A 16,759-nucleotide genomic window follows, 5' to 3' on the forward strand; every position below is an offset into this window, starting at 1 on the left:
ATTGTTTTAAAAACCAAGAACAGCCAGCTTAGACGTCAGCAAGTCATGCTTGACAAATCAAAGGATTTAGTCATGCTTTATTGAGTCAAATCAGTGAACACCACTCCAAACCATCTCACCTGTATTGAGTGAAACAAACTGGTCACCAGTGAATGGTCTGAAATCTAGGGAAGATATTTAAAGCTACAGTGTAAATGTTGACCACGGTATATTTACACAGGAATTTCCTTTACCCATGTCTATGCTATACAATGTATCATACTTAGCTAAGTTTTTACAATTCTTTATTATATTTCTCTGATTTGCCATACTTGTACAGTATGTGTTTTAAATATGCTTTACTCTGATTTATCCTACACGCTTCAGTGTTTCAGAACAAAATGTATAGCATGCTAATGTAAAATGTGAAAAAAAAAATTATAATAATGAAACCACATGGAGCACCAGACCCTTTCAACAGAATTTAAGCCGTGTAATGTGTTTTTCATAATGACACCCCAAAATGAAATGTTCTTTAATTGTTCACCTCAATAATCGGCAGCTATGGAGGTGGTTGTTAAGTGCCAGCTTTCAATTTAGTGGTAAAAAAAAATAAAATGTTTGACAGATATTTGGCAACAGCATGCTGCCAATGTCAACATGTTATTGTCAAAGCTTACTCCCACACATCTGTGAGCACAGTATTTGTGGTTCAATAACTGCATTAAGAAATCCAAGAGATTGTAAATATCTTAACTAAAGTTCTTCAAATTCTCTTCACATTGCAAGGAACTAACAGGCAAGGGTCTTATTGGTGAGCTGGAGTTTATACTGAGCGTATGGAGTTTGCTGTACTTGAGGTATACAGTATAGAAATATACAAATAAATAAGGGCACAGGTAAGGGAAAGTGCAGGTTTCACAGGTAAAGGGAAATGCTAGCAAATAGCAGTGAAACAAACCTGCCACCCTACAAAGTACCCAAGCCCATATCAGTTTTCTGAAAACTATATATTTATTTAACAACTAACCAAACAGCGCTTTTCAAAAACGCCATGTACATACACTGCAGAGTAGGCATATTGTTTAATGACTTTACCTTTAAACCATTTGGTATTGTACAGTAATTGCAGTTTACTATCAGAACTCTGATACCACTGATAATACTTGATTTACTTGTTCACACATCAAGTACTCAAATCCACCTAGTTTTTACTGAAATTAAGACCTGATTAGACAAAAATAGGTTTAATAATAATTGTGTTTGGTCATTTTGATATTGCAAGGAACACCTAGGTGTGTTTCACTGTTAGACTCAATTAAACATCACCAGGGAGGTCCTACTCACGCCCAGATGGCTAACTTTATGGATTCAAGTTTTCCTGTAACATTAGAAGTGCAATACATTTGATGAGTCGTTGATGGGATTTGTCAGTCAGTGTGGAAGTAATTCCAGTAGTTTTCATGAAATATTGCTTTTTCTTTGGAAAATAGGAATTACATTTTATAATGCAGAAAATGTAAAACATTTATAGAATCATATAGAACTGTTTAATTCTGTAACAGAGTATTCAAGAAAATGGTATATGATTATCCAGGGCCACAAACCCACCATGTACACCCTGGACTCCCTCCCGACTCACCTCTTTGAAGCTGCTGCTCCTGCTCTACTCCCCTTCATCTCCTCCCTTGTCAACACCTCTCTCCTCTCTGGCCCCTTTCCCTCTGCCTTCAAACAAGCCTCTATCACCCCCCTCCTCAAAAAACCTACCCTCGACCCCACCTCCCTCCAGAACTATCATCATGTCTCCTTCTTACCCTTTCTCTCTAAAACCCTAGAGACTCTCTGCCTGACCCTTTCCAATGTGGTTTCTTCTCTGCTCACTCCACTGAAACTGCTCTCCTATCTATCACTAACTCGCTAAACTCTGCCTGTGCTGCCTCTCTCTCCTCTGTCCTCATTCTCCTCCATTTCTCTGCTGCCTTAGACGCTGTCGATCACTTTATTCTCCTATCTTCTCTCCCTGACCTGGGAATCTCGGGCACTGTTCTGGCCTGGTTTTCCTCCTACCTCTCCTACCGCACCTGCCACGTAGCCTGGCGCAGTTCAACCGGAGCCCCCCAAGAATTAGTCTTGGCTCCTCTACTGTTCTCTCTCTACACCCACTCACTGGGCTCACCGTCTGCCACCCATCTGCTCCAGCTCATCCAGAACTCCACTGCTCACCTGGTATTCTCTCTGACTCGCTTCTCCCACGCTACTCCACTGGCTTCTGATCACCGCTCGCTTCCAGTTCAAGACTCTTGTACTTTGGACAATAACTGTGATTATAGTATGACCAATGATTTTGTAATTCCTCCACACATTTTCAGTGACGACCACTTGCATAGACCACTTCGGTTGGCTTTTACAGTAGAGGACCTACCAGTAGATGATTTACATGGATTTGAAAATAACAGTTGAAAGATTGATAATAGTCCTGAAATGATTGGCATTAGAGAACATTAGCACTAGGTATTGCATAATAATAATAATAATAATAATAATAATAATAATAATAATAATAATAATAATAATAATAATAATAAGGCCTATTTTATATGAAAGACAATTCACAAACAGATATTTTGCTTAGGGCTGTTTTAAAAAAAAAATCTTATTAAATTCATTAAATCAAGTTTGTGGTTTGTTTTTTTTCTCATTTTTCATGAACTAAGTTCCAAAATGTATATTCATTTTTAAACATACCATAGGGTAGGATTTTTTCTATGTTTTCATTTAGGTATCATACTATTAAATTGCATTTTTTTTCTACAGATGAGTTGAAAGTAATTTGACTTATTCTGTCCTCAGTCAGCCTGGTCTTTCATTTCGCAATGGAAACTATCACACAATAAAATATTTTATAAATGTTATCAAAAGTTTGTCAATAAAATACTGTCCAAAAGTAGAAAAGGTTAATATTAAAATAGCATAAATCAGCACATTAATCTTAGTATGCAATCGTAGTCAGGTAATACCTGTCTCAGTGTACATATCAATTACATGTAAAAGATAGAATACATTAATTGTCTATAATTTGCCTTTCTACAAGAACCAATAATACTCTTATGTCAGCAGAACTAATGATATGAATATGCAAGTTAGTAAGTTAGTAAGTTAATCAGTTAGTGAATAAATGACTATCAATTCAGTGAATTGTGGATCTGTTGTTAAAATGCTATATCCTTTAATTAAACCACGGCACAAATATATTTAACACCTATTTGTTTGTTCAAGAAAAATCCAGCATCTCTTCTGCAATTCAATAGCTCATATTATATATTATTCTCTTTCTATTTAGTTATTAAATTGCTCTCATCAAATGTTAAACTAGCTCCTTTTGTTAGAAAAGCACTCTTGTCCACACCTCTTACATTTTACAACTATCAACTTTCCTGCAAATATACATTTATTTAATTTCCCATACAGTTTCTGTAAATCTTTCTATTGTTTAGTTTAATTGGGAATATTCCATGTATTTCGCTGAGTTGATGCTGTAGCAGGGCAAGGGCATGGTCCATTGTACAGGCTTATTCCATGAGAAGAATTGTCTTTGCTGGAGACCTTTTTTCCTGTAGAACTATCCTTTCCCAGTTAGCCCAGTCTATTACTTAATTCTTGTTATTTTTTTGTTTCTTCAAATGGCAATCCACTTAATGGAGCTCATTTATAGTCCTTTAAACACTATTTGAGTTTCCTTCCAAGTTTATTGAATAATTCAGGGGGCTTTCTCGATGTTATTTGCAACTGACAGTTCCAGTTGTCATACGCTGCTGTTCATTTCTATGAACAAAGAAAAACTCTCTCCTGACCTTGAAATGACTTACAATAGTTAGATTGAATTTGGACACCAGCATCTAGGAATCTTAAAGAATCACTCTGGGTTGTGCTTGCGGCCTCACTTTATCATTTGTCAAACTGGCCACATTCTGCTCATGTATTTCTTCAGGGATGTGTTTTAACCCAACCCCTGAAGACTGAAACAAAATGTAAGTATTTATTTATTTATTTATTTATTTTTAATTGTGCAGCTTTTGCCCTGTCACACACACATTTTAAACACGCAGTAACCTGGAAAGAAGATCCAACATACTTTGATAAGGAGCAGATTAGTGGCTCTACCGACAGGTGCTTCCAAAGACACTCAGAAAGCGTTCTAATTAAACATTTCTTTCATTTAGTATTACAACACATGCTTCAGGGTCCAAAATGCACCGAGGCCCATCTTTCTGGTCCTGTGATGACAGTGATGTATGTTCTTGAACATGAACAGCTAGTACAGTATAGGAACACAGACAGTAAGGAATCTATTCAGGTGAAATGAATTTGATCATCTCAAAACATTATACCAAAGCAAAAGGGTTTTTAAAATGTGAATTCTGCCTACAATTGATGGCCAAAAATGAAATATATACTATTGTGGAACTAGCATAGGGCATTGTGACAAGGATGTTTGTTTAATATTTTGTTTTATTTTTTCACAGATTGTGTGAATGATTGAAGTTGTGAATTTAGTATGGTTTCTGAATAAAAACATGAACTTAAATGTCAGTTGCAAAGTTGTCTGTTTGAAAAACATTGTTTCCCAATGTACTGCTTTATATTACAAAGTCTGTTGAAAATCCACATGTCCTTCTAGCCTATAAATATTGGTATTGTATCAATGCTTTTCTATTGTCAAATAGAATTACCACACATAGTGTACTCTGAGTTTCAGGTTTTCAGTAAGTGTTATTTTAAAATGTATCCATTTTGTACAATAATTATATATCTACTGTAATAAACACATTTCGAATGGCGGTTGCTAAAATAAACAATAAACACTAAATAATGAATACATCTAACTTCACGTTTCAGTCACATTCGAATATCTAACTGTGTCTAACTTCAACTGGGTTTCATAATTTGACTTTTTCTTTTATGTAATTCTTCAGTTAGGGTCTGCAATATTCTGTTGCTGCAGACTCTATGCGGACATAATACTGCAGTTCCAGTTATGTCGCCGCAGAGACAGATTTAAAGAATAAAGTAAAAATGCACCAGCAATGTAACTATGGCATGTTAAGTACTAGTATTTACAGCAATCACGGAAACTCGTGTCATGTGTTATTTGCCTCCGTCGTCATTTTCATTAATGCTAAATATTGCAATTCACACTGTCACCCAACACTCCACTACGGTTACACATAGTATTTATGACAAGCGGTGCGGTATTTGTAGCATTTCTCTCGCTGGATGCCTGATTTGAACTTGCTTCATTGGTAAAAAAAAAAAAAAAAAAAGGAACGTAATCGCGTTGGTCCGTCCCCTATTCAAAGGCCGCCCCGCCCAGTGTTATGCGTTTTGTTGGGCGCTGTGTTTCTGCTGAATGGTCTGTTTTTTCAGTCGCTTCACAGCGTTCCTTTAGAAAGTAGTGATCGCAGTGCTTACCCAACAGACATGGCCCTGCTAGAACTTGCCTTGCAGGGGCTCGCCATCTTCGGATTCATCCTTTTTCTCGTCCTGTGGTTTATGCACTTCATGTCCATCATCTATGTGTAAGTCAGAGCCTTTCTTTAACATTGTATTTTCTGCTTGTTGTGCTTTCCGCCTGTAGTCGGTCACTCGAATTTGCCATTGTAAAGCGTTGGCAAGTGAAAATAGAGCCCGTTTACGTTAGGCCTAGATGTCACACATCAGTACGATATGATTTATGCCCACTTTAGTAGCCAGAATGTTAATGAAAAATACAGTAAGACGAAAAAAAGTATAATATATATATATATATAGACACACAATAAAATAATGAACAGGGACCATGCTGCAGAAAAACATCCGATGAGGGCTGTCTGTTTTTAATCCGTATTCAGAATACAGTATTTTGTACTAGTCGTAGATGGACTGTAATGTGTATCTTGGTACACTGTGTACCGGTAGTTTTTGTTGTTTATTGTTAGTTTGATGGAAAAAAAAAACAAAAAAAAACATTTTAAATGTTAACAGTAAATGGTTTTTTACCAAAGATTGTGATTCGTATGTGTGTGTTTTTGTTTGTTTTTTCTCATACAATACAAATCTTTTTTTTTTTTTTTTTTAAGTAAACACCGGACTCCATTTTTCCATCGCGGAAACAAGGACAGTACCCTATCATATATGTTTGAACTACGAAAATATTGCTGTAATTTAATTTCAATAAGAAAACCGAGTTATTTTCATTGTCATTGTGTGCCTGCACCTCAGTGAGCTGCCATACTAATGCCGTGCGGTCCTGTTGGAATAAAAAAACAATGAGGAATGCTTTATAATAATAATAATAATAATAATAATAATAATAATACTAATGAAATACAGCTATTCAGAATATGTGCATACTCCACTGCCTGAAAATAAATTGTGACAATTGATACGTTATAATATGACAGTATTAGTAGTCGGTATTTAGCTGCCGAATTATCAAGTGCAAACATTTCGTTTTTAGTAATTTTGTTTAGGTGGGGACAATTATTGCCGTTTCCAGATAACAAACATATTAGTAACAAAGTGCGACTGAGAATACAGTACTGCTAGCGAGCTAAATTGTCGCTGCTATTGTAAAGTCCCCAGGAAACACCATCGTTGCTCATCGGGATTTTGCGTGCAGTGCCCAGAGAATGTTGTACAGGGATCAGTCACATAACAAGATCGTGACTGAATAAATCAGCGCTTTAATTAATGTAACAATGAATAGTTAGGAGCACAGGCACCAACATGATCATAACGGTCCACACATTTTAATGTTAGATAGAATCCAGTGTTTGACCCAAGTGGGTGTTTTAACACGATTCACATTTTTTTTTTTTTTTTTTTTATTATTTATGTATTGGCCGATTTGCTGTAGCTGCTTAATACTGTAGTTGTTTACTATAAATGGATGTGTCCCAGTGCGTGTTCTCATTATTACCTATTTTTGTGTTTGTTTGTTTTCTGTCTGCTGGTGATAGACCGGTCACTTGCAGTACAGCAGTTATAGGTTAACCAGATTTTTTTTTTTTTTTCCCCCCTCTGTCACAAATCCTAAACGGTGGAATTAGGAACATGCTTATCTGTTTTAGCATGATTTATATAGTTTATACCCACGGTAAAAACAGTTTAGCCACGTAGCCCTCTTGGAGACTGCTTTCTATAAGGTACTGCTTCAGCCAGCAGTAAATAAATACAGTAGGTGAATTGGCTGTTTCTTTTTTTAGGTGCTGTACTTACTACTAGGACTACTACTAATACTACTCTGATATAACAAGACATATCTTGTGCTTTTATGTTATGAAGCATTAATTGGTGCCTAAGGGGCGCTAAAGTGTGGGAAATACTGTGAGATGAGAGAAAAAACACAATACTATAGGCTGTTTTCATTTAATCTGATCTAAACACGTCTGATCTAAACACGATGCAGCATTTTTATCATATCTTTTCTTCAAATTCCCCTTTAGAATTACAGAATCATGCTTGATTATGGTGTGTGCCTTACAGAGCAACATGGTAAACGGTTCAAAGAGGAGGAAGCTAAAACATCCTTTATGGAATTGTTAAACTCGGTTGTTCTGCTTTCTGTAGAGCACTGCACAGAAGACTAACAATGTGAAATGTAACATTGTGGTCCCCTGCTGTCATATAGGGAAGGGGTTACATTTGTTTGCATTTTTATTTTAACTTGTTTGATGCCTGTGAAAATATGAAGTGTGTATTGCTGTGTTATTCAGCATTCTTTCTACAATGGAAATCAAATATTGTTCGGAAAGTTCTTCCCAACACTGTTGCAGAAGTTCCCACAAATGTGTTGCACTTGTAGGTTGCTTTGCCTTCACCCTTCTGTCCAGTTCATCCCAAACCAGCTCGATGGGGTTTAAGTCTGGAGACTGTGCTGGCCATTCCATGATTTGAAGCCTACAGTCTTGTTCTTTTCTTCTAAGGTAGTTCTGACATAGCCTGGAGGTATGTTTTGGGTCATTATCTTGCTGTAGGATGAACCCCTGACCAACTAGGCGTATATCAGAGGGTATTGCATGGCGCTGCAGAATGCTGTGGTAGCCGTTTTGGTTCAGGGTGCCACTCACCCTGTGCAAGTCACCCACTCTGGATCCAGCAAAAGAGCCCCAGACCATCATGCTTCTTCCTCCATGTTTGACAGTTGATGTCACAGTTGGTGAAACCATCCTTTCGCCTACTCGACGGCGTACAAAAACCCTGTGTGATGAACCGAAGATTTCAAATTTTGATTAATCGGTCCATAAGACCTTCTTCCAGTCTTCAGTAGTCCACTGGCGGTGCTTCATGGCCCAGACAAGCCTCTTTTTCTTATTTTGCCATCTTAGCAATGGCTTTCTTATTGCCACTCGACCTGTCAAACTTGCAGCTCGAAGTCTTCTCTTCACAGTTGAAACTGAAACTTGCTTACTTCGACCAGTGTTAAGCTGTGCTTGAAGCTGTTGTCCTGTGAGCCTCCTATCGCGCAAGCTGTTGACTCTCAGAAACTTGTCTTCTGATTCTGTTGTGGCTTTGGGTCTGCCAGACCTCTTCCTGTCAGAGTTTCCTCCAGTTTCCAAGTGCCTTTTGATAGTGTAGGAAACTGTACTTACTGACACCTTTGCTTTCTTTGCAATTTTTCTAAGGGAAAGACCTACACTTTTAGGGGTTATAATGGTCCGTCTGTCTTCCTTTGCCTTTTTCTCGCCATTATGATAGCAATATACTAGTTCCTGCAGTACAATACTGTCCAAGTAATGCTTAAGAGGGTGTAGTAACACAGTCTGTTCCAACACTGCTTTTATACAGACAGAGGGTTTGTAAGTAATCAACAAAAGTTGGGACACCTGTAGGAATTGTTAGCATCAACTTTCAAGGCTTAATTTACTTCCATTGCTGCAGAACAGCTGTAGGTTGTTAACCCATTACTTGTTCCCTGAAAAAGGCCTTTTTGTATAACTCTGAAATGTACATTATTTTTCAGTTTTTGGTACCCTAAACTTGTTTTTTTAACCTCTGGCAGTTTACCTCTTACCTTTGTCACCATTTCAGGTTATTCACTGGACTTGAACTGCTTAAATTTTCAATAAAAACTGGAAAAATGAGGGTGTTCTAAAACTTTTGACTGGTAGTGTATATAATAAATAAAACTAAAATTAAATAAAAACTAGAACTGCCAGGCAGTTTTATGGCTCCCAATCCCCACTATCAGTACCCGTCTAAGCGTGTTTAGTTCTCAATGTGCCAAGTTTAAAATCAGCAATTTCAACTGTTCCACAGAAGAAGATTTTTAAAGTTTTTTTTTTTTTTTTTTTTTTTTTTTTTTCAAAAATGCGTCAGGCAGCCATCTTGTTAACGCAAGTTTCTTAAGTCAGTTGTATTGATACAGTGCCAAGGATGATGCTTGTGAAGTTTCGAGTTAGTCAAGTAAACCAACCATTTGTCAAATTTTAAATTTCAGACGTAAACATACACCTGGCGGCCGCCTTGTTTTATAAAACATAACCATTTTGACATATTTGTATTCCATTGTTACTGGGACAATAACTAGTTTGGAGTTTGTTGGTCAAACGGTGTTCAAATAGCAGCAGTTTGCTGTTAAGGGCGTGTTTCAATAAGATTTGTGGCAGCCATTTTGACATTAAAATGTATCGCAGAAACTTGTGCTTCGCAAATTTGATGCGGGTTTGGATGCTGATGATATATGCCTATTGTCAGATCAATCGCTTCACCGGTTCCCAAGAAGATTTCGAAAGGTTTCTAAAAAAAAAAAATGCGTCAAACGACCATTTTCGTTTCCGCTCAACACAATTTAAGTCACTAATACAGTATCAGGGAAGATGCTTATGAAGTTTAAGTGAACATAATAATTTATCTAATAAATATGTAATCCTTATTTAAGTTGTGGGTTTCTTTAGTGAGCTATTTGACTGCTGAAGAACTGTCAGTCAGTTAAAATGGATATTACTTTAAGGGCTAGAAGATTTGTTTCTCCATGTTGTTATAGCATGAATAATAATCAATTTAAAATTAAAGATAACAATAATTTTAAGGTGAATATAGGCCACTCCCAAAAGTATCCAAGTTCCTTTAAAATGTGTCTGACTGGACTGAGCAGTGCCTACAACCTGTAATAACAATTCATCTTTGTGTACTTCATGATAAACTAATTTATTTAAATCAGCTGTTGCTTGCTTCCTATTGTAAATGTCAATTGTTTGTATTGCAGTACAGGTGAAAAACCATAGCACACTGAACTCTTGGTTTGTATTTTACTTTTATGACCTCTGAGTAAGGTGATGTAGGCTTTTTGAATCCAAACTGTAACATCAAATGTAATAGATTTTTAAAAGTTATTTTTGCTCACAGTGCAGTATATATTTATTTGACCAGTCTTAGGGTTGTGTTTCAAGTTTGTTTTTTTTAACAGCTTCTTTCGACCACTGCTCTTGTTGGAAGTGTGCTAATTCATTTCAGAGGAGCTTTTGGACATGGGTTCGATAAACAATTGTGGGCAGTCACGTACTTAGTTATAGTTGAACAGACACCTGTTGCAGTACTGCCACCTCAAACTTTCTGTACCATAGTGAGTCGGACCATGCCAACTTTACCATCAGTTTGCAGTATTTAGCATTAAGGCACAACGGGATGTTGGCTCCTGTGAGGTAACCACACGCATTGACACAACAGGAAAGTGCCTTTAGCTCATTGGAATTTGGATTCTCAACCATCTGCATCAAACTGGTTTGAAACCAACCACGCTGTACCATATACTGGACAGAAGCCTCACAAACACATACATTTCTGTTTCAGCATTGTTTCAGCATTTAATTTTATTACTCCTATTGGGTAGTAGTGCAGAATTTATTACCAGAGTGAAAGCTTTTTAAATGCCTTTTAAATGAGATGGGATTATATGGACCGCGACACCCAAAGCCTTCCCTTCAATTACACACACTGTGTCCAGTGAGAGTGAGTGTGCTTGTATTGTCTTACCCTGGACTGATAATGAAATGCAATTTTTAAGATTACACTGGCTACTCAACAAGCTTAAAGCTGAACAGCATTTGTATTTCCCTTTGAATGTTTATTGGGTTGTTAGGATTAAGGGTCTAAGCTACACTAAATAGTAAAACTAGAGAATAGGATATTTTTACAATGTACTGCATGCAGATGTACAGTAAGTGCTCATTTCCAAGTCATATGATCCATTATAACTACATTTAAACTGGAAAGGATCTCTTGAGATTTGGAGGCATGATCGATTGATCAGCAGGTCCTTTGGAACATTCTCCTGGGTGTTCTTGGAACAGCAATGCTTGCATTATGATGGATCAAGCCCATACTTGTTCCCACACGCTACAGCACAGACACAGTAGCCCAAATTACAGAAACATTAAAGATCCACCTGTTACCTTGGCATTTGAACAATGCACTGGGACTGTGTGTTTGAACTCAACTCGCAACCCCAGCACTCATTTCAGCTCTCCTTTTAGTTGTGATTCTTGACTAGTGGTGTACGAAGCAGGATACAATGGGGGGGGGGGGGGGGGGAGTAGCTGTGTGGTTTGCTACTACTACAGCAACATTTCTATAACTTTGTTGTAGCAGAAGAACGTTCTTTATATAGATTTACAAACTGTCACTTTCTCCAGTGTCACAAATGATTGTTTTAGCTGCCTGTGCAGTATTGAAAGGACTTACTTATGTGATGTAACCCTTGTTCTATAGACAATCTAGGGCATGTGTATGAAGCCTCTCCTATCTACTGTGAGTGCTTTGAAGGACATATGTTATATCCCCTGGGCTAGTATTGGGATTCTGTACTTTTGCTGGTGGTTGTGAATGTTAAGGTAATTGAGGACTGCATGGTGTGGTGTGCCATATTACCTTTCCCGGTAACCTACTGGGATGAGGGAGAAGGTTGTTTCTGCCTCGGATGTCGGGTCTGCTGGAAAAATAGCCATTGTCTGGATCATCCTTGTTTATCAAGAGGTGTGTTTGGTTACAAGAGATAAACAAGGATGATCAGGCCCATTGCTATTGCCAATGTGCAATAGTCCGCAAGTCAGTAATATGAATAAGTGAAAACCAAAAGTGAAGAATTCTGTTGCATTGCAGTCTGCATTTTCACAAGTGTGGCTTAACAAGAGACACTGATGCTAAACCAAAGCACAATCTGCCTGAATCGCACATGGTCCTTCAAACGCAAATTTTTCTTATGTATTCTTATGTTCATTTTATAATATCTTGATGTGTAACCCATTGTACAGTAATTGAATACTGTATATACAAAATCAATGTACACAGTTGAAATTACTATGTCAATGTAGTTTAGTGGGTGACTAAATAATATTACAGTAAATCAAGTCTACTTTTCCTTGGCAATGAAAATGTTCATTTAAGCTTGCTGATTTCTTTGTATAGTCTGCAAATCGGCTTCTGACAGGAACTTCGGTTTTGATTGTTTCAGAAGCAAACTTGTGAAATCTTGATTGTTTGCTAATGTACAGTACTAAATGTTGTTCTGCAATAAATGAAATGGCTTTTAGGAATGTAAAAAATTAAGATTGCATTTTAAACATGCTGTCAAATTGAATTGCAGTACATTTGAATTTGAGGAGATTCCAGGACCAGCTAGATGAAAGTAGGACTTTACATGCCCAAAATGTTTTCTCATTACTCCAGTAATTCATGTCCAGATTGTGATGGTGGTTCTTTTGCCTGCTTACTAAAGTAGGTTCTGTACAGTACAGCTGTATATGAAGCTAAAGCCAGAAACAATCAGATGGATGACTATCAGTTACAGCACTGCTGACCTGAACTCGGACAGCCTGGAACTGAAGAGTCGGCATTTTACTTTTGCCAATGAACTGCTCTTCAGACTCATTACTAAATGTTAAATCACTTTAGTCCATCCTATTTTTTTTTTTTTAGGTGTTTTTTTTTTTTTTTTTTTTTTAATTAGAATGTTTTAGCCTAAAAATCCTGAAATGAGTTGAACTACTTTGCTGTGGGAATCAGACAAATGGTAAAGGTATTTTTTTTTTTTTTTTGTGGTGGTGGTGTGTCTATTCTAATACTCAGAAGCCTTACTTATTCAGAAGCGCCTGAATATGTTCAAAGTTAATGGTTGCTTTATTTTTATCGATGAACACTGCAATCTATTCTTTTTAGAATCAAAGCTACCTAATTTAAATTGTGTCATTTTGTAGTGAATGTATATTTGGTTAATTTGTGAACCCATGCAGGTTACATACCTGTACAGTACATGCACTGTAAGTGCAGTGCACTGCAACAGAGAAGTTAGAAGAATATAACAATAATCACTCAATGTATAATACAGTGTGTACTTTACATTGTGCACTCTTTGTTCCACATGCCTGACCAGTACATCGCTGTGTCTCTTATTTGGTGATGTCAGTGGGCAGCTGAAATATTACTGTTATGACATTGGTGAGCAACATGATCCTGCTGTAATTTGAATAGCCTCACCCAGACTACAGGAAGAAACCTCTTGGCTAAAACCACCTTGAGCAGGGCTGGATAATCCATATTCTGGGGGCCCTATGCATATTATAGCGAATGGTGTTCTTGGCATATTGCAGGGGTCGGCACCACCAAGTTGTGCGACGGACACTTAACAAAATTACCGGACTCAGTGACGGACATGGGGGGTGTATAGCAAATAGCAGAGCACAGTCCGATTTAAAGCACATTCTCCCGTATATGTAGAGGAGCTAAGTACACGAATATCAATGAAGAGCAGCACAACTGTATATAGCTACAGTAGTTATCTAGGAATAATAATAATAATAATAATAAATTCAACGCACTTAATGTTTTTGAATGTACCTTGCCGCCGCCGCAGCTACATTGAAGTCCTTTGTGCTTGTTGTTGCAGTTGCAATACGTAGACATGCAGCAACACGACAGTTCTCAAGGCGATTCCTTGTGGATGTTTTAATTGAGTTCATGTGGCTGAAGCCTCGTTCGCAGCAACAGGTGTCAGGGCTCAGTGTCGGTAAAAGAAGTGATAGCCTTGCTAGTTCACTGTATTCATCCTCACCACTTCACTTAAACAAAATACACCATAATTTGGTAACGTCACTGCCACAGCAGTCTGAGTTGAAAATTGTCTTCACAGCCTCATCCTCGCAGCACAACGTATATTGCATTTCAACTTTGCTGGAGTTAATGTGCTTTATAAATCTTGCAGCAGGTTTTTGAATTTCTGAGACTGGTGGCTTTTGGTTGCAGGGGTCCAAATAAAGCATGCATTTCACCAGCTCTTTTTCAGGAAACCTGGACTTGAATGCCTGTTCAAGTTTTTTTGCATATTCAATTAACTTTGTTTTTACCTTAGCAATCTCCGTTTCTGGCAAGTAGTGCTGCTCCTCACACTCCCTCAGTATCTATGTGACCTTGGCACTAGGGATAGACAGGTCGTATGGAGTTATGAAAGATTCCCGTGTAGAATCCTCAATTGAAGGCTGTTTAAACGGCTTCAAAATTACTTTGCAGTATTTCTCCAGAGAACAGTATGCGTTGTATAGATTTGAATTCTCTTTCTGCAGCGCTAGATTCATTGATGCAAGAAGTGGCAAAACCCAATTCAAGAAACTTAGATATAGAATGAATTTAGGAGATTGTAGCATGTCATGGATATTCTGGCAACTTGTTCTATAACTCGGTGACCCATTCCCAAATGCCTCTCTCTCAAAGTACTGCACTAGAGAATCCCGCAGTAATTCAAACCTCTCAACGCAGGCAGCCAAACTTAACCAGCGAATTTTTTGTAGTTAACCAGGTTTGAGTATTCCTCTTCATTCAGCTCACAGATCTGTCTAAACTCCTTTTTTCTTGCAGCCTCACTGAAATGTCTTTGTCACTTTGATCGTGTCTTCCACAAAATCAGGTATGACTGATTCAGCGTCTTTAGCCATTAAGACTTGACGATGAGTCATACAGTGCTGGACAAATAAATTGCCATAGCGATCTTTTGATCGCCTTGAAACACTGTCATGTTGGGCTAGCATTACAGATGCCCCGTCCGATGTAAATCCCACAATTTTCTCTACAGGGTACTTGTTTCAGTCATTTTCCAAACAACCAACGATGGCTTCCCTCAGATTTTGTGCATTACAACGCTTGGTTATTTTAATTAAGCTGAAAAACTCAGAGCGTCAACATTCACAAAACTGATAAATTATTATTTGACTCTTGTCAGTGTGGTCAGTGCTCTCGTCGCACATTACATTTACAAACGGTGCATCTACTGCTGCTTGAACAGTAATGCAGTCTTTGAAAAGGAGCAGAGTTTGGGTCAATTTTTCAGCCATTTCTTTGAAAACGACACCTGCTGTAAATGGCAGTTTGGCTTTTGCTAAACTGTAGGCAAGGCAAAGATCATTCTGTGCATCTTTGAGATTGCAGTTAACAAAGTCGGTCATTTACTTTACCTGGCTTCCTCTGTTGGCTTTGGCTTCCTTGATGAATCTGTCCTTCTCTACACTCGACATGTTTGAAGTCTTATGTATTCTTTTGCACTATTTTTCAGCATAGTCGCGAGCTACTGTTGACTTGAGTTGTTTCTTTACTTGGCCACATCTTGGGCACTCCATCAAATAATCTGTGGGTCTTTCAAAAATGAAATATTCTCTTTCCCAAGCTGGGTTGAACGATCTTTTTTTTAAATTTTAAATGCCATGTTTTTTTTTCAATGTTAAGAAAAAGAAAACAGTGCACAACGTGAACGTAACTAACGCTTAATCGGATTGTGTAACAAGGCTTCAGTAGGCGGTTCAGTGTCATCAAGATTCTTCAATAGCCATAGTTACGGTAGAATATTGTCATTGTCAGTTTACAGGGAGAAGCAGAGACCAAATCTAGCCTGTTCGCATCGCAATTGCAATATGTACATATATAAATCATGTCTTTTTTCAACAGATTGTAAATCGTACTTTTTTTTAAATAAATTACCACGGACCTCAAACTTTTTACCACGGCCACTTTGCCGATCCCTGACATATTGGTTAATCTGGCCCTACTTTGGGGACAGCGTGTGAGCAGAGAGGGGTAGTTGCTGGCGTGGAGCGGACATTTCCAGCCCGCTGTTTCACAGCAGTGAGGAGAACTGAGCACGTTTGTATTTTTCTTACATACATGTTCGGCCATGGAGTTTGGCAGGTTTGTTATAGCCGAAGGTTCCATAATGAAAGGCGTTATAGCCAGGGTGTACTGTATCAGGGCTGCGAGAATGCTTTAAAATTAAGCTCCCATTCCTCCCTACAGTATATGAAAGAAGGAACAGGAGGAAAGGTTTGTGTGAGGGACAACAAGTTTTGCTGTTATACTTTGCCCGTCAGACAAGTTATTTTTATTTATTTATTTTTCATATGTATGTTCTGTTGCCAGAAAGACACTCTGGGTATATTTCTAGAGAGCCACGCCAGTTTCTGAAAACTAAATTGCGAAAGTCTAGTCCTATACAAATATTTTAAGAAGTATTTAAATCCCACCCCTGTCACTTCTATTGGTTACAAAGAAACCCAGAAATGGCTGCCTGAGAGCCACTAGTAAGGCGTAGACTAATCTTTTAAACTTAAGGTATTTACAATTTTTTTTTTAAATTTTAAACGCTATATTAAAAATAATTTACTAGATTTAAACAGAAGCGATATTAGTTAAATATTGGACATGCACAATACATTGATTTGTGAAACTATTAAAACATGAAGATTGATATATGTGTAATGAT

The 16,759-nt window shown here is 37.6% G+C and overlaps 1 protein-coding gene across 1 annotated transcript in view; it reads left to right on the forward strand.

Moving 5' to 3' along the window:
* The first annotated feature begins 5,363 nt into the window (after window positions 1–5,363).
* LOC121303343 (ceramide glucosyltransferase-like) overlaps window positions 5,364–16,759 on the forward strand; it is a 35,295-nt gene continuing 23,899 nt past the window's right edge. The window contains exon 1 of the mRNA XM_041233967.1: window positions 5,364–5,558. Within this exon, the coding sequence (XP_041089901.1) occupies window positions 5,461–5,558 (98 nt within the window). The 5' untranslated portion in view covers window positions 5,364–5,460. The remainder of the gene's footprint in view (window positions 5,559–16,759) is intronic.

This window comes from Polyodon spathula, chromosome 2 (assembly GCF_017654505.1).
Source record: "Polyodon spathula isolate WHYD16114869_AA chromosome 2, ASM1765450v1, whole genome shotgun sequence".
NCBI classification, from domain to species: Eukaryota; Metazoa; Chordata; class Actinopteri; order Acipenseriformes; family Polyodontidae; genus Polyodon; species Polyodon spathula.